Consider the following 27,630-nt stretch of genomic DNA (forward strand, 5'->3'; position numbering starts at 1 on the left):
TACAGCTACAGTAGCTTGCATGACGGCTGCCAATATCGTAGGAATCTTAAGAGTCTGACAAAACACACATCTCTCCACTATTTAGTTGTTATATAGTATACATGTGAGAGAGAGAGACATAGAGAGAGAGATAATTAGAGAGAGAGACAGAGAGAGAGGCAGAGAGAGACATAGAGAGAGAGACAGAGAGAGAGAGAGAGAGAGACATAGAGAGAGAGACAGGTAGAGAGAGAAGACAGAGAGAGAGAGAGAGAGAGAGAGAGAGATAATTAGAGAGAGAGACAGAGAGAGAGGCAGAGAGACAGAGAGAGACATAGAGAGAGAGACAGAGAGAGAGAGAGAGAGAGAGAGAGAGAGACAGAGAGAGAGACATAGAGAGAGAGACATAGAGAGAGACATAGAGAGAGACATAGAGAGAGAGAGACATAGAGAGAGAGACAGAGAGAGAGACATAGAGAGAGAGACATAGAGAGAGAGGCAGAGAGACAGCGAGAGACATAGAGAGAGAGACAGAGAGAGAGAGAGAGAGAGACAGAGAGAGAGAGAGAGACACAGAGAGAGAGAGAGAGAGAGAGAGAGAGAGACAGAGAGAGAGGCAGAGAGACAGCGAGAGACATAGAGAGAGAGACAGAGAGAGAGAGAGAGAGACAGAGAGAGAGAGAGAGAGAGAGACACAGAGAGAGAGAGAGAGAGAGAGAGAGAGAGAGAGAGAGAGGGTACGATGATGGTGATGCACTGACGGGCCCTCATCCTCAACACAGTCCCCTGACGCCAAACTCTCTCTCCTGGCAGACATGCTGCAAGAGAGTGGAGAACTGCAGTATTTGAAAGTCACCTTTAAATCACTTTTTTTCAACAGAACAACAAATCATCATCCCTCTCTCCCTCCCTTTGTTTGCTTGTTTTTTCCTTTTCCGCCTGCTTTAGAATTCTTCCTCGACCCTCGATCACCAGGGAGATGGGGGATTGCTAGGATTGAGCGGAATATAAATCTGGAATCTTGCGGGCAGAAGGAACAATGGTGAAGGAGTTTGTGGAAATATTCAACGACCCCCGTTCTTTCTACAAAATCTACATTTAGTTTTTTCCCTTGGAAATCTCCAATCACACACACACACACACACACACACACACACACACACACACACACACACACACACACACACACACACACACACACACACACTTCACTACTCCACAGACTATAAACTCTGCATGTGAGAATCGGCTGATGTTTGGTAGAGAAGGTGTGCTACTGCCTTGGATAAGAAACGTCCAAGGTCCCTCAGCCAGCAGATGATTGCTCCCTGTTCAGCAGGTACCCTCCCATGGGGCTGAAGGTCAGCAGGTACCCTCCCATGGTCCTGAAGGTCAGCAGGTACCCTCCCATGGGGCTGAAGGTCAGCAGGTACCCTCCCATGGGGCTGAAGGACAGCAGGTACCCTCCCATGGGGCTGAAGGTCAGCAGGTACCCTCCCATGGGGCTGAAGGTCAGCAGGTACCCTCCCATGGGGCTGAAGGTCAGCATGTACCCTCCCATGGGGCTGAAGGTCAGCAGGTACCCTCCCATGGGGCTGAAGGTCAACAGGTCATCTGTCATTGCAGGAGCTCAGACAGACCCTCCACCTACAGCCTGGGAGCAAGCTAGACACACTTCCATCTAGACACGCTTCAATCTAGACACGCTTCCATCTAGACACGCTTCCATCTAGACACGCTTCCATCTAGACACGCTTCCATCTAGACACGCTTCCATCTAGACACGCTTCCATCTAGACACGCTTCCATCTAGACACGCTTCCATCTAGACACGCTTCCATCTAGACACGCTTCAATCTAGACACGCTTCCATCTAGACACGCTTCCATCTAGAGACGCTTCCATCTAGACACGCTTCAATCTAGACACGCTTCCATCTAGACACGCTTCCATCTAGACACGCTTCCATCTAGACACGCTTCCATCTAGACACGCTTCCATCTAGACACGCTTCCATCTAGACACGCTTCCATCTAGACACGCTTCAATCTAGACACGCTTCCATCTAGAGACGCTTCAATCTAGACACGCTTCCATCTAGACACGCTTCCATCTAGACACGCTTCCATCTAGACACGCTTCCATCTAGACACGCTTCCATCTAGACACGCTTCCATCTAGACACGCTTCCATCTAGACACGCTTCAATCTAGACACGCTTCCATCTAGAGACGCTTCAATCTAGACACGCTTCCATCTAGACACGCTTCCATCTAGACACGCTTCCATCTAGACACGCTTCCATCTAGACACGCTTCCATCTAGACACGCTTCCATCTAGACACGCTTCCATCTAGACACGCTTCCATCTAGACACGCTTCCATCTAGACACGCTTCCATCTAGACACGCTTCCATCTAGACACGCTTAATCTCCAAAGCTACAGTAAGTGCAGATATTACAGCAGCTCACCCTCTCCCTTCTGGGTGGCGATAAGAAATGATTTATATGGGATTAGAAGTTGGAAAACTCAACTCACCACACCTGAAGTCGTGATTGCCACGTGAAAGAGCAACAGTGCCCCGGCGAGACAGCAATGAGTTAGGGCTCTCCCTCGAGAAGACAAAAGCATTAAAGAGGGAATTGATGTAAATGTTATGTGAACAGGATAACAACATAATGTGCAATGAGGTCTGACATTTTCTTCCCTGATGTGTCAATGTCAGCAATGTAAAACCAAAGAAGCGTTCACATTTCCTTACAGTGTTTGTGACACTAACCACCAACGAAAAGGCAACACGCTTTAATCTCAATGCTTAGAAATATATACGGATGAATTCCTATGTCATAAAGCAACTATATGTCAGGAACACAACGCAAAAGAGCAAATATACACAGAACACCAAGATCTGTTTAACATCAATTTATAGAGCTCTTTCCCCTGCATCTCTGTGTGTGTCTGTATGTGTATCTATGTGTGTACGTACGGCTGTGTGTTTCTCTGTGTTTACGGCAGTGTGTAAGGCTGTGTGTATGTCTGTGTGTAAGGTTGTGTGTAAGTCTGTGTGTATGGCTGTGTGTAAGGTTGTGTGTAAGTCTGTGTGTATGGCTGTGTGTTTCTCTGTGTTTACGGCAGTGTGTAAGGCTGTGTGTATGTCTGTGTGTAAGGTTGTGTGTAAGTCTGTGTGTATGGCTGTGTGTATGGCTGTGTGTAAGGTTGTGTGTAAGTCTGTGTGTATGGCTGTGTGTTTCTCTGTGTTTACGGCAGTGTGTAAGGCTGTGTGTATGTCTGTGTGTAAGGTTGTGTGTAAGTCTGTGTGTATGGCTGTGTGTATGGCTATGTGTAAGTCTGTGTGTATGCCTGTGTTTATGGCTGTGTGTATGACTATGTGTATGACTATGTGTACACCTGTGTGTATGGCTGTGTGTAAGGCTGTGTGTATATCTATGGCTGTGTGAATGGTTGTGTGTAAGAATGTGTGTATTGGCCTCCCGGGTGGCGCAGTGGTTAAGGGTGCTGTACTGCAGCACCAGCTGTGCCACCAGAGACTCTGGGTTCGCTCCCAGGCTCTGTCGTAACCGGCCGCGCCCGGGAGGTCCGTGGGGCGACACACAACTGGCCTAGCGTCGTCTGGGTTAGGGAGGGCTTGGCCGGTAGGGATGTCCTTGTCTCATTGCGCACCAGCGACTCCTGTGGCGGGCCGGGCACAGTGCGTGCTAACCAAGGTTGCCAGGTGCACGGTGTTTCCTCCGACACATTGGTGAGGCTGGCTTCCGGGTTGGATGTGCCCTGTGTTAAGAAGCAGTGCGGCTTGGTTGGGTTGTGTATCGGAGGACGCATGACTTTCAACCTTCGTCTCTCCCGAGCCCGTACGGGAGTTGTAGCGATGAGACAAGATAGTAGCTACTAAAAAAACAATTGGATACCAATTGGGGAGAAGAATGTGTGTAAGGCTGTGTGTGAGGCTGTGTGTGAGGCTGTGTGTGAGGTTGTGTGTAAGACTGTGTGTAAGGCTGTGTGTGAGGCTGTGTTGCATCTCTGTGTTGTTTCACATCTAGATATTTGAAAGGCATATTGCTGAGATGGGAAGTCATGCTTCATAATCCTCCAAAATATATTATAGAGCTTTACCGATTTATGTCCTCGTCGTTTGTTAAGGTAAACAAGATATGATTCATCAATCAAAACAACATCCCTAGAATATTTATCTTCCGTCTAAAAATGGTGTCAGGCTGGTTTTTCAGGCTGTTTTTTCAGGCTGGTTTGGTGTGGCGACTGACAGAGATCAGCCCTGAGACCACAGCAACATTGTCCTCTATGGCTCACAGACAGACAGATCTTATTGTGTTTTAATGCACTTTAATGGCTCCTGTCTTCAGAGGCTTGGGAGAGCAGTCTCTCTTTCATTACTATGCTGAGCAGCACCACTCCGGAGCTGAGAGGGGGAGCAGGGGGAGAGAGGAGAGGGGGAGAGGAGAAGCAGGCTTCATGAACAATAAGTGAGTGGGAGAGAGACAGAGACAGAGACAGACAGCCAGACAGACAGCCAGCCAGACAGACAGAGACAGACAGACAGAGACAGACAGACAGACAGACAGACAGACAGACAGACAGACAGACAGTGAGTGATATATATATATATATATATATATATATATATATACAGTGCCTTGCGAAAGTATTCGGCCCCCTTGAACTTTGCGACCTTTTGCCACATTTCAGGCTTCAAACATAAAGATATAAAACTGTATTTTTTTGTGAAGAATCAACAACAAGTGGGACACAATCATGAAGTGGAACGACATTTATTGGATATTTCAAACTTTTTTAACAAATCAAAAACTGAAAAATTGGGCGTGCAAAATTATTCAGCCCCTTTACTTTCAGTGCAGCAAACTCTCTCCAGAAGTTCAGTGAGGATCTCTGAATGATCCAATGTTGACCTAAATGACTAATGATGATAAATACAATCCACCTGTGTGTAATCAAGTCTCCGTATAAATGCACCTGCACTATGATAGTCTCAGAGGTCCGTTAAAAGCGCAGAGAGCATCATGAAGAACAAGGAACACACCAGGCAGGTCCGAGATACTGTTGTGAAGAAGTTTAAAGCTGGATTTGGATACAAAAAGATTTCCCAAGCTTTAAACATCCCAAGGAGCACTGTGCAAGCGATAATATTGAAATGGAAGGAGTATCAGACCACTGCAAATCTACCAAGACCTGGCCGTCCCTCTAAACTTTCAGCTCATACAAGGAGAAGACTGATCAGAGATGCAGCCAAGAGGCCCATGATCACTCTGGATGAACTGCAGAGATCTACAGCTGAGGTGGGAGACTCTGTCCATAGGACAACAATCAGTCGTATATTGCACACATCTGGCCTTTATGGAAGAGTGGCAAGAAGAAAGCTATTTCTTAAAGATATCCATAAAAAGTGTAGTTTAAAGTTTGCCACAAGCCACCTGGGAGACACACCAAACATGTGGAAGAAGGTGCTCTGGTCAGATGAAACCAAAATTGAACTTTTTGGCAACAATGCAAAACGTTATGTTTGGCGTAAAAGCAACACAGCTGAACACACCATCCCCACTGTAAAACATGGTGGTGGCAGCATCATGGTTTGGGCCTGCTTTTCTTCAGCAGGGACAGGGAAGATGGTTAAAATTGATGGGAAGATGGATGGAGCCAAATACAGGACCATTCTGGAAGAATGGAAGACTCCTGATGGAGTCTGCAAAAGACCTAAGACTGGAACGGAGATTTGTCTTCCAACAAGACAATGATCCAAAACATAAAGCAAAATCTACAATGGAATGGTTCAAAAATAAACATATCCAGGTGTTAGAATGGCCAAGTCAAAGTCCAGACCTGAATCCAATCGAGAATCTGTGGAAACAACTGAAAACTGCTGTTCACAAATGCTCTCCATCCAACCTCACTGAGCTCGAGCTGTTTTGCAAGGAGGAATGGGAAAAAATGTCAGTCTCTCGATGTGCAAAACTGATAGAGACATACCCCAAGTGACTTACAGCTGTAATCGCAGCAAAAGGTGGCGCTACAAAGTATTAACTTAAGGGGGCTGAATAATTTTGCACGCCCAATTTTTCAGTTTTTGATTTGTTAAAAAAGTTTGAAATATCCAATAAATGTCGTTCCACTTCATGATTGTGTCCCACTTGTTGATTCTTCACAAAAAAATACAGTTTTATATCTTTATGTTTGAAGCCTGAAATGTGGCAAAAGGTCGCAAAGTTCAAGGGGGCCGAATACTTTCGCAAGGCACTGTATATATATATAGAGAGAGAGATATATATATATATATGTATAGAGAGAGAGAGACAGAGAGAAACAGAGAGAGAGAGTGAGACAGAGAGAGACAGAGAGAGACAGAGTGAGAGACAGAGAGAGACAGAGTGAGAGACAGAGAGAGAGAGAGAGAGAGAGAGAGAGAGATAAGTATAGAGAGAGAGACAGAGAGAGAGACAGAGAGAGACAGAATGAGAGACAGAGAGACACAGAGAGAGAGAGAGAGAGAGAGAGAGAGAGACAGAGACAGAGACAGAGAGACAGAGTGAGAGACAGAGAGAGAGAGCGAGAGAGAGAGAGCGAGACAGAGAGGCAGTGAGAGACAGAGAGAGAGAGAGAGAGAGAGACAGAGTGAGAGACAGAGAGAGACAGAGAGAGAGACAGAGAGAGACAGAGAGAGACAGAGATAGTGATATATATGTATAGACAGAGAGAGACAGATAGAGACAGAGAGAGAGAGAGTGAGAGACAGAGAGAGAGAGAGATATATGTATAGAGCGAGAGAGAGAAATAAAGACAGAAAGGCATTGCTGTGTAATGTGATCACAAACAGTCCCTTTTATAACACCTCACCACTTAGATTTCATCAAACTCTTTCTTATCTGATTTGGGCTTTATTACTCGGTCTGAGCGGACTGTTTTCTCCACTACAGTTGGCCTAGGATATATTAATACCTGTCATAGACACAGAAGTGCAGAAAACTGAGCTAGATAGAGGGGGAGAAACTCAGACAACAGGATTGGGGAGTCGGGGGGCTGGGGGCGCAGATGAATGGCGAGGGCAGAGCGCGCAGTGCGACGGAGCTTCTCTGAGGCTGATTTGTGACCCAGTCTAGAAGACAGACACATCTCAATGCAGAGCCCCTAATGAAGAAGAGCAGGCAGCTAGGAATCTCATTACTGGCCTCTGTGCTCTGTTCTTCTGGAACGAACACACCCATGTGTGGGTACACAACTAAGGATGCAATCCAAACAAAATGACACCCATTACACACACTCACGCCTACTGTGATATGCATGCACTTGACCACAAACACACGCAAAAATAACAAACACATCTGTCACTCAAGTTCATATACTAAACACATAAAAAAAACACATCTGTCACTCAAAAAAAAGTCACAACTCAATCTAAAACACAAACAAGCACAACTGCACCAACGCCAAAACAAAAAACAGACTATCAAATACCTATCCCCACTCTTCTGCTCTTACAATAGGTATACTGTACATACAGCAGCTATCAACGGAGGCCCAAACACAGCGAGCTCAGAACAGTTCCTTCCTAGCGACACTGTCACAATGATGATGACACTGTAATGATGACATGGCTCTGGTGTGAGTGTTGTGTCTCAGGGTGGACTGACTGACAGACTGCTGTACGGTGAAAGCTTTGATTTACGAACCTTCTGATTAATATCCTGTGTTTTAGAGCCGCCGGCTCAGCCCAGCGGTACACCAGCAGCGAGCCAACAGCCAAGTGAACAGGGCTGCTAGCATATGTGCTGGATTATTCCACGATATCCATCCCCGAACACGAGACAAAAGGCAATGTTATAACCTATCCACTGCTGTTTCAACAAGCCGGCTGTTTCCGGCTGTGTACCTGAGGCTTGCCTTGCCTCCACTCAAGATATAGGTCCCTAATCCCCTGGATAAGTCCCAGCACACGTATTCCACTGCTTCTCCATTCACTCTGCTGTGATATCATTAGTCTGCCACACATACGGTACAGAGGACCTCGTTTAATTAGGATGAGAGGGGAGCTGTGGTTGTTTTTATGGTCCGGCAGCGAAATCCTTCATCTTCCTCCAACAAGAGCAGGGAGGGGTTTGAACTACAAGTCCCATATCAAAGGCTCCCTGACATTAAAATGCATCAACTCCCTCCAGAGTGGGTCTCTCCCCAATACGCTAAACAGTACATGTGTATTGGCATTTAAGTCATTCTGTGGTAGTGGCTTGAAAAATGTGTGGCTGGTTTTAATTAAATAAACCTAATTAATTTTGGCAAAAGAAGGCTGTGTGTGTGACTATTTGTGTATGACCGTGTGTGTGTGTGTGTGTGTGAGAGACTGTGTGTGTGTGTGTGTGACTGCGACTGTGTGTGTGTAAGAGTGTGTGTGTGTGTGTGTGACTGTGACTGTGTGTGACTGTGTGTGTGTGTGTGTGTGTGTGTGTGTGTGTGTGTGTGTGTGTGTGTGTGTGTGTGTGTGTGTGTGTGTGTGTGTGTGTGTGTGTGACTGTGACTGTGTGTGTGTGTGTGTGGTGTGTGTGTGTGTGTGTGTGTGTGTGTGTGTGTGTGTGTGTGTGTGTGTGTGTGTGTGTGTGTGTGTGTGTGCGTGTGTGCGTGTGTGTGTGTGCGTGTGTGCGTGTGTGTGTGTGCGTGTGTGCGTGTGTGTGTGTGCATGCGTGCGTGCGTGTGCTGACTAGCAGATGGGAATATTGTTCCACAGTAAGATGGAGTGATGGGGTACAGGGAGTCAGGACAGAGCAGAACCACAGAAATATGGGAGTTTCAGCTCGACATGAATACTGCTATTCCTCATCGGTAACTGGCTAGCGAGTAAAATGTGTCACATTTAGAAAGACACTGTAACAGATAGTGCTTTGTTTCTATTTGACAGCAGAGGTAGAGTTAAATTGATCTAGAAAATGGAGGAAAAGGGGATTGGTTTTGGTGAGAGTGTAGAGATTGAGTCTTCTATGTGCATTAGGCCAGGACCAACTCCCGGAGGCTGGCAGTAGCATTAGGCCAGGACCAAATCCCGGAGGCTGGCAGTAGCATTAAGGACCAAATCCCGGAGGCTGGCAGTAGCATTAGGCCAGGACCAAATCCCGGAACCTGGCAGTAGCATTAGGCCAGGACCAAATCCCGGAACTTGGCAGTAGCATTAGGCCAGGACCAAATCCCGGAACCTGACTGTAGCATTAGGCCAGGACCAAACACAGGAACCTGACTGTAGCATTAGGCCAGGACCAAACACAGGAACCTGACTGTAGCATTAGGCCAGGACAAAACACAGGAACCTGACTGTAGCATTAGGCCAAGACCAAACACAGGAACCTGACTGTAGCATTAGGCCAGGACCAAACACAGCAACCTGGCAGTAGAATTAGGCCAGGACCAAACACAGGAACCTGACTGTAGCATTAGGCCAGGACCAAACACAGCAACCTGGCAGTAGAATTAGGCCAGGACCAAACACAGGAACCTGACTGTAGCATTAGGCCAGGACCAAACACAGCAACCTGGCAGTAGAATTAGGCCAGGACCAAACACAGGAACCTGACTGTAGCATTAGGCCAGGACCAAATACAGCAACCTGGCAGTAGCATTAGGCCAGGACCAAACACAGCAACCTGGCAGTAGCATTAGGCCAGGACCAAACACAGCAACCTGGCAGTAGCATTAGGCCAGGACCAAACACAGCAACCTGGCAGTAGCATTAGGCCAGGACCAAACACAGCAACCTGGCAGTAGAATTAGGCTAGTTTTTGCTCTGTCATTATGGGGTATTGGGTGTAGATTGATGAGGCAAAAAATAATAATCATCCGTTTTTAGAATAAGGCTGTAACGTAACTAAATGTGGAAAAAGTCAAGATGTCTGAATACTTTCCGTATGCACCGTTATTGATTAAAACACACTGCTTAGCAAATACGGTCTACAGTAGCCTCAACAGCACCTCTGTAGGGTAGCACCATGGTGTAGCTGGAGGACAGCTAGTTTCTGTCTTCCTCTGGGTACATTGACTTTAATACAACACCTAGGAGGCTCATGGTTCTCACCCTCTTCCATAGACTAACACAGTAAGTATGACAACTTCCGGAGGACATCCTTCAACCTATCAGAGCTCATGCATGAACTGACATGTTGTATACCTAATCAAGGGATCAGAGAGAATGAATCTGTTTCGACTAAGGATTACATCCTAGATCAGCTAGATGTAGCCAAGGAGTCACTGTCTGTCACCTTCATTACTAAAACAATTCTGTCGACCTGTGCAACCTACGTTATAAACGTTCATTCTGTAGGCTAGGTTGTAGTAACATCATGATGGATATAGGGAACATTTGATTATCATGTAGTAGCCTAAGCCCATCGACGTTGCATTGAACTGGGTGAATGGAATATTATTAAGGACTACCTAATCTGAAACGGCACCGACCGCCCCTGGCAGACAGTATAAACTATACCTTACTCACAGTAACCCGTTATTCCAGCTATTATCCCCATAAAGGACATCCAACAGAGGAAGAGAGAACACCATTAACGGTTCACAGTGAAAGCAGCCTCACACATTCCCTTCCAAAGCTGCTCTTCTGAATCTCTAATCCAACCCTGTCTCCTCTCCACTCCTCTCCTTTCCTCTTGCCTCCCCTTCTCCCCTTCTCCCCTCCTCTCCCTGGTCCTTATACCTGACCCCCAAACCCCTTCCCACCTCCCTCTGGAGGTTGCCTGCTAAAAGCTGTAAATGGGAGCAGAGTGGTCTGTACTGTGCAGAAACAATGCCAGGCTAGATGGCTAGAATGAGTAAAAAAGGCTGCTGAGATCCTCAGTTACATGCATTCCCTTCATGTTTCCTCCTCAGAAAACCTCTTCAGGAATAGCAGGAGTGTTGTCGCTTCAGCGGACCGATGGCAAGGGCCTAATGGTGTTATACGAAAACACGGGGCTCTTTTGTTCTACCGAATATATACATTGATGGAGGGAGGAGAGGGTTTTTATAGTCGCAAGAAACTGAGAAAGTGAAATGTACTGTCCTGTTGTCCTACGTGTGAGAGCAGTCTCTAAAAACAGGCGTGCTGGCAGAAATTCTCTCCTCTGAGATAGTCTAACTTTTGAAGGCCATCTCAATTACAGTGTGTTAGCTGTACAAATATCATGATGAAACCCTATTCCTCAGACGTATTCCATGCTCAGAAAGCCTCATGCCATATGAAGGGCAAGCGAGGTTAACTGCTACTACTTGGTACTTGAAGTTTTTCATTAAAGCGCATCACACCTCTCTCCCGTTCACCCGCTGACCCTCCCAAGGCCCAGAGGAACAGAGGAGAGATGAGCGTTGGATGTCGGATAACGAGAGCTAACTTACAGAGATTCTTCTTTTCATCATCTACTGTTTTCAGGTGTCATTTACAGTTGCCGTGTCAGTGAGATCACCGCGGTAACTCATGCCGCTGACTGACAGGCCGTTGCAGACTGCCTTGGTGCCTTGGTGATAGATGATCTGCAGTTAGATAGCACAAAGGGGATGAGAGATCTGGAAAAGGGGGAGCATGGAGGAGAGAAAACGAGGGAAGGAAGTGGGGAGACTTGTATCCTCCAATCAGAGAACGAAGTAGAAGGGTGGGCATTCATAAAACCAAAGAGGCCTAACAATCACTTCTACAGATAGCATGAGTGAATAGGGCCCAGCTCTCCAACCTATTGGTAACTGTGTTGGGGTGAACAAGAGGTGCTCTGGCCATGAAAATCCACCACTACACTACCTCTCCTGGAATATTTTCTACAGGATGACCAATAGAAAGAAGAAGAATGTTTGGCGTGGATCGTTGTCGAACTTCTCACTCCTGACTTCTGCGGTCGGTGCAGACTGGATTGATCAATGGAGGAATCATTAGCCTGGCCTCTATATCTAGGATCCTGGAGGGGAGAGGCTCACTGTGAAGGAACGATGCCCAGAGGAGTGATAGGGCTCTGGGCCAGCAAGACAGCCAACATAGGGCTTGGAGGTAGCATCCTCCCCAGCCAGGTGCCCTGGGGAAGAGGGGTTTTCATACCTCCAGTAATGCCTGTCTGTGTGGGCCAGCTGAGCTCCTAACAAACTCACTGTCTGGAGAGAGAGAAGTGATCCCACCCAGGCGCTACCATTGAGGCAAACCAATCTCTCTGTGGGAGCATCAGTGAGGGCGCTTTTCGTAAAGAGTAGGGCACGAAATCATTACAATCCAGAAAATGATTCAAATCAATATGATAGTAGTAGCAGTAGGCTGATTTTTATTCTGCATCTGTACGGAGGAGGTGGGGGCCCAGCACTGCTTAGCACAATCAGGTTCCCCCTCTAAAGAAAAGGGCTGGCTGGATGGTAGGGAGCAGCTTATTCTACCGATCACAGCGGCTCAGGAAGATCAGGACAGAATAGTGTCATTATGGTGACAGGATGCATTAGGGTGATTCTGAAAGACCAAGATTGAGGTTAAAGAGGAAATCTGTGAAATAAATGAAAGTCATTATTTCTCCTCTGGCTGTGCATTGTGGGAAGGCACATTCCACAGAACAAGAGCCCAAGCTCTAGCCCTCCAGGCGATTGGACCTTTTCCTTTCAGAGGACTGAAAGCTGTGTCTGCGCTTGGGACAATTACCACAAGGGAAGTAGAGAGGACTGCACACTCACACACTCACACACACAGACTTGCACACACACGCACACACTAACATAGGCACGCACACACACATATGGACCTACACACACACACACACACACACACACACACACACACACACACACACACACACACTCTCTCTCACACTCTCTCACAGGAAGACAGGGAAGTGAGAAAACATAAATAGTTTGATGATCAAATTATTTATTGATGTTCACGCTATAAATAGAGTTTAGAAAATGCTGTCTTCTAAAGTATTTTCATTTTGACATCCTGAATGGTTACAGAGCTGTATACAGACCTGTTATGGGAGATTCTAAAAAGCCTGTTCGGGGAGATTCTAATGGGCCTGTTAGGGGAGATTCTAATGGACTTGTTAGGGGAGATTCTAATGGACCTGCTACAGGAGATTCGAATGGACTTGTTGTAGGAGATTCTAATGGGCCTGTTAGGGGAGATTCTAATGGGCCTGTTAGGGGAAATTCGAATGGGCCTGTTACGGGAGATTCTAATGGGCCTGTTAGGGGAGATTCTAATGGACTTGTTAGGGGAGATTCTAATGGGCCTGTTAGGGGATATTCTAATGGGCCTGTTACGGGAGATTCTAATGGGCCTGTTAGGGGAGATTCTAATGGACTTGTTAGGGGAGATTCTAATGGGCCTGTTACGGGTGATTCTAATGTACCTGTTAGGGGAGATTCTAATGGGTCTGTTGGAGAATATTCTAATAGCCTGTTAGGGGAGATTCTAATGGACTTTTTAGGGGAGATTCTAATGGACTTGTTAGGGGAGATTCTAATGGACTTGTTAGGGGAGATCCTAATGGACTTGTTAGGGGAGATTCTAATGGGCCTGTTAGGGGAGATTCTAATGGGTATGTTGGGGAATATTCTAATGGACTTGTTAGGGGAGATTCTAATAGACTTGTTAGGGGAGATTCTAATGGATTGTTAGGGGAGATTCTAATGGACTTGTTAGGGGAGATTCTAATGTACCTGTTAGGGGATATTCTGATGGACTTGTTAGGGGAGATTCTAATGGACTTGTTAGGGGAGATTCTAATGGACTTGTTAGGGGAGATTCTAATGTACCTGTTAGGAGAGATTCTAATGGACTTGTTAGGGGAGATTCTAATGGACCAAAACATTAAACCAGGGGAGCTTCTTTGGCCAGTCCTTGCATCAAATTTGACTATACTATAAAACACACGTATTAAAGTGTTTTTTTTTTTTGTTGCCTGCCACAATTACATGGTTTCCCTGCAGCTTATTAATTTATTGGCCATTTTGTTAAGCCTCTCTCAACAAAAGAGCCAGATGGGTGGATTGTTTGCGGTTGAATTCTTTAATGAATGAGAGGTGGGATGCTGCAGTGGTCAGCGTTCCATCTGCTGCTTGGCAGAGGATCACAGTGTCAGAACAGCAGCCTGTGTAGCTTGAATCACTAACGTGGCTGGCAAGACACATCGATCCTGGACATGGAGGGATAATAGGAGAACAAACAACATCCGCCTACTGTTTTTCACTTCAATGTATATGCTGTTATATCTCAGCATTGATGATTGTTCGTATGATTATGTCATCATAATCGGGCTCTGCAGCTTTGCCGGGAACTTACAATGTCTTTGTGGTATAATGGGTAAGATCTGCACGGTAGGAGCCGTGACACGCACGGCGTGAGCAGGAAACCACAGCGCTCAATAAAGTTGCAGCCTACCGCGACCTGCTGTCTCACAGACATTCATAACTAAAGGAGCTTTTGTCCATCGTTTCTGGGAAAACCTGTCCGGTGCCCAGTTGCACGTTGAGGGGTTGCCAGACGCACCATTCCGAGGGCCAAGTTCCTCTGAGGAGTCATCGGGCCCCAGCAGAAGTGTTTCACCCAGCTGTCAGCTGCAGAATGCCATCATATCACTGCTTTATTACAAATGTCAGCCTCACCACTGGAAACGCCCCCCATTGATTAGAGTCCGGATAATTGGACTGTGGCAATCCAGGCTGAATGCTGGCGTTTAGCTGGAGGGCTTTAGGCTGGAGGCAATGTGGGCTGATCGAAGAACAGCCAGGGAGGGGGGAGGATGGGGGATGCAGGAATGGGGGAAATGGTATTTTGCATTACATTGCTTAGTAAGCCGAAACTCTACTGTAGATTCCTTTGAGGGTGTCACATAACAATACAATTACTAAATAAAATGTGTGTGAATCCCGATGTTGCCTCACCTCATCAGATCGCATTATCCTGTTGGGTATACCCCAGATCCCTCATCAATTATACAAATGGGCTGTTTAGAGCAGACGTCTGTTGTCTTAACCTGGAAGTCAATCAATGACATGTTCCAGATCAAATTTTGATCCTGTGACTTATTTCGTCCCAGCCACAAAAACAAACAAAAACACAATCATAACCCACTCGAAATCTGCATCTTTTATAACTCAGAGAGGCATCATTTAGCAGTAAAATATTCATGGTTTTAAATATGCCTGCTATGGTACAAATCTCAGTTTGTTTTCTAAGAATGTGGTAAGGAACCCCACAGAGAGGCTAGAGAGCGAGACTGCAGAGATCTGTAGAGAACAATGCTGCTTCCTGTCCTATTGTTATCCAATCACAATCCCCTCCATCCTGGCTGTTCGCTACTATAGCAACAAACTCAAACCTAAAGATATTCATCTCACTTTCTTTAATTTATATGTCTGTCTCACCTCATTTTCACTTTTGCATCGCAGTCATTTTGATATTCGTGGTACTTTCAAGAAACAGCGCTACAGAGCAGCATGTCCTTAAAGTACATCATTTTAACTGTCAGTCAGACATTGACACCCTTCTTTCCCTCAAAAGTCACTCCCAAGAAGACCGTGCAAAGTTGCCTTGCCAAGACACAGGTCCGTGTCAACTTGGTGTGTCACTGTGGAAACACGGAGTAGGAATGACTACATATCACTACATCTGAGAGGGAAGACGACAAGACAAGAACTCACAGTCACACTCTGCGAGCCCCCCCCCCCCCCCCCCCCCCACCCACCCCACCCACTCCACATGTGCTGTTATCCAATTACAGTCCCACTTACTGCTTTAATCAATATGATCCGCGAATGCAGCACGTGTACCTGTTCACTAATTAATCTGGTTACGGCAAGATGATGAGATAGAGTGTTGTGTCTAAACGTAAGTGACGGCAGCATAACATTCGCATTTAACAACGTTTTGCCTGCAAAGCGATGAGAACAGGTTGTGAGAACAGTTACTGTAGCACATATCCTGCTCTCCATAGAATTTGAGCACCAGATGCACAATATCCCAGAGAACCCCTCCAGGCTGAAGTGGAACTACATGCAGACGGGTGAGCAAGAATCCATCTCCACGAGCATCTGGCTCGGGCTTCAGCAGCACAGATTTTGATGGGAGTAGTCACATTTGTGATGGTTTAGCGAGGACTGATGTTGATACTGAGAACGTCGCCTTGATCTCCTCTCGCCCGCCAATCCCTGTGAACGATCCTGGCAAATCATCCCTGCAATCTAGATGTGAATAGATAGTTGGACTAAAGACGACCCATTCCTCCCTCATTCCTCGTTGCATGTGTGTCCTTAATGTGGACAGTGATGTGTGATGTCTGGTCTTAATGTGGACAGTGATGTGTAGTGTCTGGTCTTAATGTGGACAGTGATGTGTAGTGTCTGGTCTTAATGTGGACAGTGATGTGTGGTGTCTGGTCTTAATGTGGACAGTGATGTGTGGTGTCTGGTCTTAATGTGGACACTGATGTGTAGTGTCTGGTTTTAATCTGGACACTGATGTGTAGTGTCTGGTCTTAATGTGGACAGTGATGTGTGGTGCCTGGTCTTAATGTGGACAGTGATGTGTGGTGTCTGGTCTTAATGTGGACACTGATGTGTAGTGTCTGGTTTTAATCTGGACACTGATGTGTAGTGTCTGGTCTTAATGTGGACAGTGATGTGTGGTGCCTGGTCTTAATGTGGACAATGATGTGTAGTGTCTGGTCTTAATGTGGACAGTGATGTGTAGTGTCTGGTCTTAATGTGGACAGTGATGTGTAGTGTCTGGTCTTAATGTGGACAGTGATGTGTAGTGTCTGGTCTTAATGTGGACAGTGATGTGTGGTGTCTGGTCTTAATGTGGACAGTGATGTGTAGAGCCTGGTCTTAATGTGGACAGTGATGTGTAGTGTCTGGTCTTAATGTGGACAGTGATGTGTGGTGCCTGGTCTTAATGTGGACAGCGATGTGTGGCCTTCATGTTCTATGTGTTTTCTACAGTGGAACGCATTTCTTGCCAGCTCTAACCCCATACATCAATGATTTCGCGCTTGCTGCTGGTGATTCTCTGATCCACCTCTACGCAGACGACACCATTCTATATACTTCTGGCCCCTCCTTGGACACTGTGCTAACAAACCTTCAAACGAGCTTCAATCCCATACAACACTCCTTCTGTGGCCTCCAACTGCTCTTAAATGCAAGTAAAACTAAATGCATGCTCTTCAACCGATCACTGCCCGCACCTTCCCGCCCGTCTAGCATCACTACTCTGGACGGTTCTGACTTATCTGTGGACAACTACAAATACCTAGGTGTCTGATTAGACTGTAAACTCTCCTTCCAGACTCACATTAAGCATCTCCAATCCAAAATTAAATGTAGAATCGGCTTCCTATTTCGCAACAAAGCATCCTTCACTCATGCTGCCAAACATACTGTTGTAAAACTGACTATCCTACCGATCCTTGACTTCGGAGATGTCATTTACAAAATAACCTCCAATACCCTACTCAACAACTTGGATGCAGTTTATCATAGTTCCATCTGTTTTGTCACCAAAGCCCCATTTACTACCCACCACCACGACCTCTATACTCTCATTGGATGGTCCTTGCTTCATATTCGTAGCCAAACCCACTGGCTCCAGGTCATCTTTTAGTCTTTGCTAGGTAAAGCCCCGCCTTATCTCAGCTCACTGGTCACCATAGAGGCACCTAACCGTAGCACACGCTCCGGCAGGTATATTTCACTGGTCACCCCCAAAGCCAATTCCCCATTTGGCCGCCTTTCCTTCCAGTTCTCTGCTGCCAGTGACTGGAACGAATTGCAAAAATTGCTGAAGCTGAAACTTACATCTCCCTCACTAACTTTAAACATCAACTGTCAGAGCAGCTTACAGACCATTGCACCTGTACACAGCCCATCTGTAAATAGCCCACCCAACTACCTCATCCCCATATTGTTACTATTATTTTTTTGCTCCTTTGCACCCCAGTATCTCTACTTGCACATTCCTCTTCTGCACATCTATCACTCCAGTGTTTAATTGCTAAATTCTAATTATTTCGTCACTATGGCCTATTTATTGCCTTACCTCCCTAATCTTACTTAATTTGCACACACTGTATATAGACTTTCCTTTTGTGTTATTGACTTTGCCTTTGTATACTCCATGTGTAACTCTGTGTTGTTGTTTGTGTCTCACTGCTTTGCTTTGTCTTGGCCAAGTCGCAGTTGTAAATGAGAGCCTGTTCTGAACTAGCTTCCCTGGTTAAATAAAGGTGAAATAAAAAATTTTTAAAAACTACCTAGTAATCAATAACAATGTAATATTAAAAATAGCAAGGTACACGAAAAACACACAAGATATAAAACAAAGAAATGAGAAGAACACTATGCAGTAGATAAGAATACTTTATACCTGGTCAATTCCACAACCATATTTACAATGTTCAGTATACTGGATCGATAGAGGTAGATATGTAGTGGTAAGGTGACTAGGCTTCAGGATATATGATAAACAGAGTGGAAGCAGCGTATATGATTATTGTACGTGAGTGGGTGTGTGTAGAGTCAGTATAAATGTATGTGCATATTGTGTGTGTGTGTGTGTGTGTGTGTGTGTGTGTGTGTGTGTGTGTGTGTGTGTGTGTGTGTGTGTGTGTGTGTGTGTGTGTGTGTGTGCGTGTGTGTGTGTTGGAGTATCAGTGTGTGTAATGTGTGTGTTGGAGTATCAGTGTGTGTAATGTGTGTGTTGGAGTGTCAGTGTGTGTAATGTGTGTGTTGGAGTATCAGTGTGTGTAATGTGTGTGTTGGAGTATCAGTGTGTGTAATGTGTGTGTTGGAGTATCAGTGTGTGTAGGGCCCTGTCAGTGAGCATAGAGAGTGCAAAAAAAAGAACAAAATACAAAGGTCAACTCAGATAGTCCGTATAGCCATTTTGTTGACTATTTACTTAGCTATTTACTTAGCTATTTACTTAGCTATTTAGCAGTCTTATAGCATGGGAGATAGAAGCTGTTCAGGAGCCTGTTGGTGTCAGACTTAATGCACCGGTACCGCTTACGGTGCGGAAGCAGATAGAATAGAACAGTCCATGGCTTGGGTGGTTTAATGGTTTTCAGGGCCTTCCTTTCACACCGCCTGACATAGAGGTCCTGGATGGCAGGGAGCTCGGCCCCAGTGATGTACTGGGCTGTCCGTACCACCCACTGTAGGTCCATGCGATAGAGTGCAGTGCTTTTGCCATACCAAGCAGTGATGCAGTCAGTCAATATGCTCTCAATGGTACCGCTGTAGATCCTTTTGAGGATTTGAGGGCCCATGCCAAACTTTTGCGTGTGTGTGTGAACCATTTTAAGTTCTTAGTACATCAACTCCATCATCCCAGACACCCAAGATCCCCCCCCCCCCCGCGTGTCCTATAGTCCACGATCAGCTCCTTGATCTTACTGTCGTCAGGACGTTGTTGTTCTGGCCCCATACTGCCAAGTCACTGATCTCCTCCCTGTAGGCTGTCTCATCGTCGCCAGTGATCAGGCCTACCTCCGTCATGTAGTCAGCAAACTAGATGACGGTATTGGAATCGTATGTGGCCATGCAGTCATGGGTGAACAGGGCGTACAGGAGGGGACTAAGCACACACCCCTGTGGGGCCACCGTGTTGAGGGTCAGTGTGGCAGAGGTGATGTCTACCTTCACCATCTGGGGTCGGCCCGTCAGGTTGTCCAGGATCCAGTTGCAGAGGGAAGTGTGACAAGCTTGGAGGGGACCAATGGGGTTGAACACTGAGCAGTAGTCAATGAACAGAAATATCACATACACTACATGACCAAAGGTATGCGGACACCTGCTCGTTAAACATCTCATTCCAAAATCTTAAGCATTAACATGGAGTTGGTCCCTCTTGCTACTAGAACAGCCTCCACTCTTCAGGAACGCTTTCCACTAGATGTTGGAAGTGGTTGGAACTTGCTTCCATTCAGCCACAAGAGCATTTGTGAGGTCGGGCACTGATGTTTGGCGATTAGGCCTGGCTCGCTGTCAGCGTTCAAATTCATCCCAAAGGTGTCCGATGGGGTTGAGCTCAGGGCTCTTTGTAGGCCAGTCAAGTTCTTCCACACCGATCTCAACAAACCATTTCTGTATGGACCTCGCTTTGTGTTAACTGCCTTGTTCAGGTGCAGGACAACATATTTTTACCTTGTCAGCTCTGGGATTTGATCTTACAGAAGTCCAACACTAACCACTAGGCTACCTGCCGCCCCAGTTGATTCCCTAAGTTCAATAAATTTTTGAATATGGTTGAATTCCATTTTAAAGTCTGGTTTCCATGATTCCGTCCGTGTTCTCCGCATCACAGATTTTATAGGGCCCTACAACTCAACTCTGCCAGTATGTGTGTGGTGTGTGGTGTGTTTGTGCTGTGTGTGTAGTGTGTGTGTAGTGCGTGTGGTGTGTGTGTGTGTGTGTGTGTGTGTGTGTGTGTGTGTGTGTGTGTGTGTGTGTGTGTGTGTGTGTGTGTGTGTGTGTGTGTGTGTGTGTGTGTATGCATGCTTGTTCATTTGTGTGAGATGAAAAGATGCTCAGTGATGACATCTTGGCCCCTCTCGTTGACTTTGTTCCGTCTTTGCAGTTTGAGATGACAGCAAAGCAACAGGGCTCCCTTTCTTCCATCTCATTCAGAATAATTGCTCAGCTCCACTGCCAAGCTTATAACAGGACATGTCAGACGCACAGAGAGCATTGTAGTGGAGACTCACTGTGTAAACCCAGCTTATAACAGGACATGTCAGACACACAGAGAGCATTGTAGTGGAGACTCACTGTGTAAACCAAGCTTATAACAGGACATGTCAGATGCACAGAGAGCATTGTAGTGGAGACTCACTGTGTAAACCCAGCTTATAACAGGACATGTCAGACACACAGAGAGCATTGTAGTGGAGACTCACTGTGTAAACCAAGCTTATAACAGGACATGTCAGACGCACAGAGAGCATTGTAGTGGAGACTCACTGTGTAAACCAAGCTTATAACAGGACATGTCAGACACACAGAGAGCATTGTAGTGGAGACTCACTGTGTAAACCAAGCTTATAACAGGACATGTCAGACGCACAGAGAGCATTGTAGTGGAGACTCACTGTGTAAACCAAGCTTATAACAGGACATGTCAGACACACAGAGAGCATTGTAGTGGAGACTCACTGTGTAAACCCAGCTTATAACAGGACATGTCAGACACACAGAGAGCATTGTAGTGGAGACTCACTGTGTAAACCAAGCTTATAACAGGACATGTCAGACACACAGAGAGCATTGTAGTGGAGACTCACTGGGTAAACCCAGGCAGATGGTAGAAGCTAAGTCCCAGGTTGGGAATAAACACTCCTTTGTAATGTTATGCCAGGGTTTAGCAACAAGTTCTGTCAGTGTGAAAAAGGCAAGTGCTGAGCATAGCGATTAGTCACTGCTAAGAGCCGTGTTAAGACCTTTTTGTGAATAGTATCAGATTCATCAAAGTAGTGTACATGCCTATGTTTACATGGAGGTATCCAGGTACTCTATGTATTGCATACAACACTGACATGAATCAAGGTGTGTTATTTTCCAATGCAAAGTTTATTATTTACAATTCTAAATGAAAAGCAGTCCTGTAATAAGTTATCTTCACATCAGTGCATCTGCACGAAGAGGTGCCTTCTAGTAATATATCAATCCACATCATAACACTTCACGCCACAACAAGAAATGTGGTTTATGAAGCCTTTTTTTAATTAGAAAAGCGAATTGTGTTTTGTTAATGTTGTACGAAGAGCAACAGAATAACAGATGTTTTGATACAATGGAAGACGTAGAAGATCCTTCCAGGAGTTTATGATAAGGAGCTGACCCCAGAACACATGTCATGTATTCAGTAATATCACTACTTCAAAGACGATAGAGCATCTTAGGTACAGATGCCCCAGAGAGGCTTGAACCAAAGCACCAGTAGTAACTACTAGGCTCCTAGATGGCAATACACTGCACATCTGGCACCCTCCACAAATAACTAGTGTCCATTAGGTAAACATGTTCCAACTAGACTTCATGCTTGAGTTCATATTTCTCAGGCTAGGGATCTAAAAGAGTTGAGTTATTACCGACGACAATATGACCTGATGCTAGGAGCTTGTTATGTCAGTGGTTTTATGTCAGAAAGGAAGGGATCTATTTTAAACTCTGGGAAATATGTCTCTTTTAGTTGGTTGAGGTCAGTTCAGTTGAACACATGTTTTTCTGTATGTAATATTATTTGTTTAGTAAAAAGATGGGGCTGGCTAGTAGAGGTTGTGACTAACGGCGAGTAAACTCTAGGCTATGGTGTAGGAATAAAGAGAGTCATAATTTATACAAGCTATAAGCTCCCAGTAATGTATTGGGTAAATAAACTATTGGGTAATGAACTAATGGAGAAATGATCGGTCAATGAAATCATGATATCATTCTAGAGAGGAGTTAATTTATATTTTGTGCCACATATCGCTGCATGTTTTAGCAGGTATCTCCACACCTCTGCATGTTTTAGCAGGTATCTCCACACCTCTGCATGTTTTAGCAGGTATCTCCACACCTCTACATGTTTTAGCAGATATCTCCACACCTCTGCATGTTTTAGCAGGTATCTCCACACCTCTGCATGTTTTAGCAGATATCTCCACACCTCTGCATGTTTTAGCAGGTATCTCCACACCTCTGCATGTTTTAGCAGATATCTCCACACCTCTACATGTTTTAGCAGGTATCTCCACACCTCTGCATGTTTTAGCAGATATCTCCACACCTCTACATGTTTTAGCAGGTATCTCCACACCTCTACATGTTTTAGCAGATATCTCCACACCTCTGCATGTTTTAGCAGATATCGCCGAATACAAATGCCATTGATGATATCAGCTTAACTAATTGTTAGTAGCGTTTTGGGTAATAATACTATTAAAACATATTTTGAGAAATATTGGAAGGTTATAAACCAAAATGGTGACCCTTATAATTAAAGCTGATAGTATTCAGAATACTACAGTGCATATCAACGGTGATTGACATATAACCGGTAAAGTACAGTGGAATTCAATAGACTCCTTTTTCAGGTGCTTAAATCTTCAACTAAAATTACAAAAGATTTGTAATTCTGGGGGACACATATAAAACCTGTTGTAAACCGGGTGGTTCGAGCCCTCAATGCTGATTGGCTGACAGACGTGGTATGGTCCCAAAAAATATTTGTACTGCTCTAATAGCATTGGTAATCAGTTTATAATAGCAATAAGGGGGTGTGTGGTATATTTCCAATATACCACGGCTAAGGGCTGTGTCCAGGCACTCAGCGTTGCGTCGTGCATAACAACAATCAGTAGCTGTGGTATATTGGCCATATACCACACCCCCTCGGGCCTTATTGGTTAAATATTCAGTTCAGTGTGTCATTGATCAAGGTTGGGGCTGAAAATAGAGGGCATTTAAGATGGATTAATGTTGGTTCCTTCCAGTACTGTGCAAGGCTGAAGCATACCCAAAGCCAACGGCTCCGCAACTCCACAGAAAGAAAAACCATGCTGAGAAGGCGAGGGAAAATAATGGAATTTGATGTGCAAGTGGAGGGGTGAGAGTGAGGGTGAGGGCAGATTAAGGCCTTACCTTCCTGGACTGCCTGGAAAGGGTTGTTCCCATCCACAAACTCCACGGAGATGGTGATCTTCTCCGTCTCCAGGATCTCGTTGTTGAGGTTGAGGTCCGCCACGGCCATGCGGAACACCTCGTCGTCCTTCCTGGCAGACTCATCAAAGATGGCCCCTATGGAGAGAGAGGGGGAGAAGGAGAGAGAGAAGGAGAGAGACCGGGGGGGTACAAAGAGAGAAGGAGAGAGAAAGAAGGAAAGCGGGAGGAAGAACAATGATGAGGGATCAACGTGACTAAGGAAAGAATCAAGCAAGTCTCTTAGGTCTCATACTGTATATGTAACTACAATCAATAGAAATCAATAGAACCAATATAAATCAAAAGAACCAATAGAACCAATAGAAATCAAAAGAACCAATTGAACCAATAGAAATCAATAGAACCAATAGAAATCCAAAGAACCAATAGAACCAATAGAAATCCAAAGAACCAATAGAACCAATAGAAATCAATGGAAGCAAAATACACTACCATTCAAAAGTTTGGAGTCACTTAGAAATGTCCTTGTTTTGTTGTAAATGACTATTGTATCTGGAAATATCTGAATATCTACATAGACGTACAGAGGCCCATTATCAGTAACCATCACTCCTGTGTTCCAATGGCACGTTGTGTTAGCTAATCAAAGTTTATCATTTTAAAAGGCTAATTGATCATTAGAAAATCCTTTTGCAATTATGTTAACACAGCTGAAAACTGTTGTTCTGATTAAAGAAGCAATAAAATTGGCCATCTTTAGACTAGTTAGACTTTAGACTAGTATCTGGAGCATCAGCATTTGTGGGTTCGATTACAGTATCAAAATAGCCAGAAACAAATAAGTTTATTCTGAAACTTCTGAAAGTCTATTCTTGTTCTGAGAAATGAAGGCTATTCCATGCGAGAAATTGCCAAGAAACTGAAGATCTCATACAACGCTGTCTACTACTCCCTTCACAGAACAGCGCAAACTGGCTCTAACCAGAATAGAAAGAGGAGTGGGAGGCCCCGGTGCACAACTGAGCAAGAGGACAAGTACATTAGAGTGTCTAGTTTGAGAAACAGACACCACACAAGTCCTAAACTAGCAGCTTCATTAAATAGTACCCGCAAAACACCAGTCACAACGTCAACAGTGAAGACAGTGATTCCGGGATGCTGGCCTTCTGGGCAGAGTTCCTCTGTCCTGTGTTCTTTTGCTCATCTTAATATTTTATTTTTATTGGCCAGTCTGGGATATGGCTTTTTCTTTGCAACTCTGCCTAGAAGACCAGTATCCCGGAGTCGCCTCTTCACTGTTGACGTTGAGAGGAAACGGAAAGTATGCCAGAGTCAATGGATGGATACAATACAGGAAACAAACCACCTACATGGTGCAGGAATCCAAATAAATCCATCACATTACCACCCGCAGCTTTTCTATATATATATATATATACTGTATATCTTCTTCTGGCCATGCATTTCCTCTCTGGTTGTTGCCTGCAGCAAGTAACTGTTTAAACTGCTCACTGAAGCAATGCGAAATGCAGTTTGCTGACCAGCAAATAGTCCTCATTTAGAAATATATGGTGTGTATGATACGGATTGGTGATTCATACAGTAAACTGACCAATTTGGAGCTATGCTCACATTTTGGGGCCGAGTGCAGGTCAGTGTGATATTTGTTCACACTCTTCACTGACCTATCAGATCATCAAGTAAATGGTGCTAGAAGGACCGTGGGAAACTACATTGACCATTGAAACAATACAGGTAAAATCCATGATGAACTATAAAACACATTGAGGGACAAAGTCAGTCCTTGTATTTGTATTTATTACGGACCCCTATTAGTTCCTGACAAGGCAGCAGCTACTCTTCCTGGGGTTTATTATGGAGCCCCATTAGTTCCTGACAAGGCAGCAGCTACTCTTCCTGGGGTTTATTATGGATCCCCATTAGTTCCTGCCAAGGCAGCAGCTACTCTTCCTGGGGTTTATTATGAATCCCCATTAGTTCCTGCCGAGGCAGCAGCTACTCTTCCTGGGGTTTATTATGGATCCCCATTAGTTCCTGCCGAGGCAGCAGCTACTCTTCCTGGGGTTTATTATGGATCCCCATTAGTTCCTGCCGAGGCAGCAGCTACTCTTCCTGGGGTTTATTATGGATCCCCATTAGTTCCTGACAAGGCAGCAGCTACTCTTCCTGGGGTTTATTACGGACCGCCATTAGTTCCTGACAAGGCAGCAGCTACTCTTCCTGGGGTTTATTACAGACCGCCATTAGTTCCTGACAAGGCAGCAGCTACTCTTCCTGGGGTTTATTACACAACAGTACACATCACACAACACATTATTACACAACTACTCTACCACTACATATCTACAATACAACACATTATTACACCAGTACATATCTACAATACAACACATTATTACACACTACTCTACCACAACATATCTACAATACAACACATTACACACTACTCTACCACTACATATCTACAATACAACACATTATAACACCACTACATATCTACAATACAACACATTATTACACATTATAACACCACTACATATCTACAATACAACACATTATTACACACTACTCTACCACTACATATCTACAATACAACACATTATTACAACACTACATATCTACAATACAACACATTATTACAACACTACATATCTACAATACAACACATTATTACAACACTACATATCTACAATACAACACATTATTACACATTACTCTACCACTACATATCTACAATACAACACATTATTACAACACTACATATCTACAATACAACACATTATTACACATTACTCTACCACTACATATCTACAATACAACACATTATTACAACACTACATATCTACAATACAACACATTATTACACACTACTCTACCACTACATATCTACAATACAACACACTACTCTACCACTACATATCTACAATACAACACACTACTCTACCACAACATATCTACAATACAACACATTATTACACACTACTCTACCACAACATATCTACAATACAACACATTATTACACATTACTCTACCACTACATATCTACAATACAACACATTATTACACACTACTCTACCACTACATATCTACAATACAACACACTACTCTACCACTACATATCTACAATACAACACACTACTCTACCACAACATATCTACAATACAACACATTATTACACCACTACATATATACAATACAACACATTATAACACCACTACATATCTACAATACAACACATTATTACACCACTACATATATACAATACAACACATTATAACACCACTACATATCTACAATACAACACATTATTACACCACTACATATCTACAATACAACACATTATTACACACTACTCTACCACTACATATCTACAATACAACACATTATTACACCACTACATATCTACAAAACAACACATTATTACACACTACTCTACCACAACATATCTACAATACTGTTAAGGTTTTCTTCCGGTGAATGGACAAAAATACAGCGTGGTTATTTCGATACATCTTTAATAAAAGATAAACACGAACAATACAAAACAATAAACGTAACGTGAAAAACCTAAACAGCCTATTCTGGTGCAAACAAACACAGAGACAGGAACAATCACCCACGAAACACTCAAAGAATATGGCTGCCTAAATATGGTGAGAACCACTCTAGGCAACCATAGACTTACCTAGACAACTCTACAATACCACAATCCCATGACCTACAAAAACCCCAAGACAAAACACACCACATAAATAACCCATGTCACACCCTGGCCTGACCAAAATAATACAGAAAACACAAAATACTAAGACCAGGGCTACACACTACTCTACCACAACATATCTACAATACAACACATTATTACACCACTTCATATCTACAATACAACACATTATTACACACTACATATCTACAATACAACACATTATTACACACTACTCTACCACAACATA

The 27,630-nt window shown here is 44.4% G+C and overlaps 1 protein-coding gene across 2 annotated transcripts in view; it reads right to left on the bottom strand.

Moving 5' to 3' along the window:
• LOC110525094 (glutamate receptor ionotropic, delta-2-like) overlaps positions 1 to 27,630 on the bottom strand; it is a 653,889-nt gene that overhangs the window by 536,219 nt on the left and 90,040 nt on the right. For both annotated transcript variants that reach the window (XR_005052012.1, XM_036979367.1), the window contains exon 2: positions 23,636 to 23,791. Coding sequence is in view for 1 of the 2 variants with exons in the window: in XM_036979367.1 (XP_036835262.1) it covers positions 23,636 to 23,791 (156 nt within the window). In the remaining variant the exon portion in view is untranslated. The remainder of the gene's footprint in view (positions 1 to 23,635; positions 23,792 to 27,630) is intronic.

This window comes from Oncorhynchus mykiss, chromosome 6 (genome assembly GCF_013265735.2).
Source record: "Oncorhynchus mykiss isolate Arlee chromosome 6, USDA_OmykA_1.1, whole genome shotgun sequence".
NCBI lineage: Eukaryota > Metazoa > Chordata > Actinopteri > Salmoniformes > Salmonidae > Oncorhynchus > Oncorhynchus mykiss.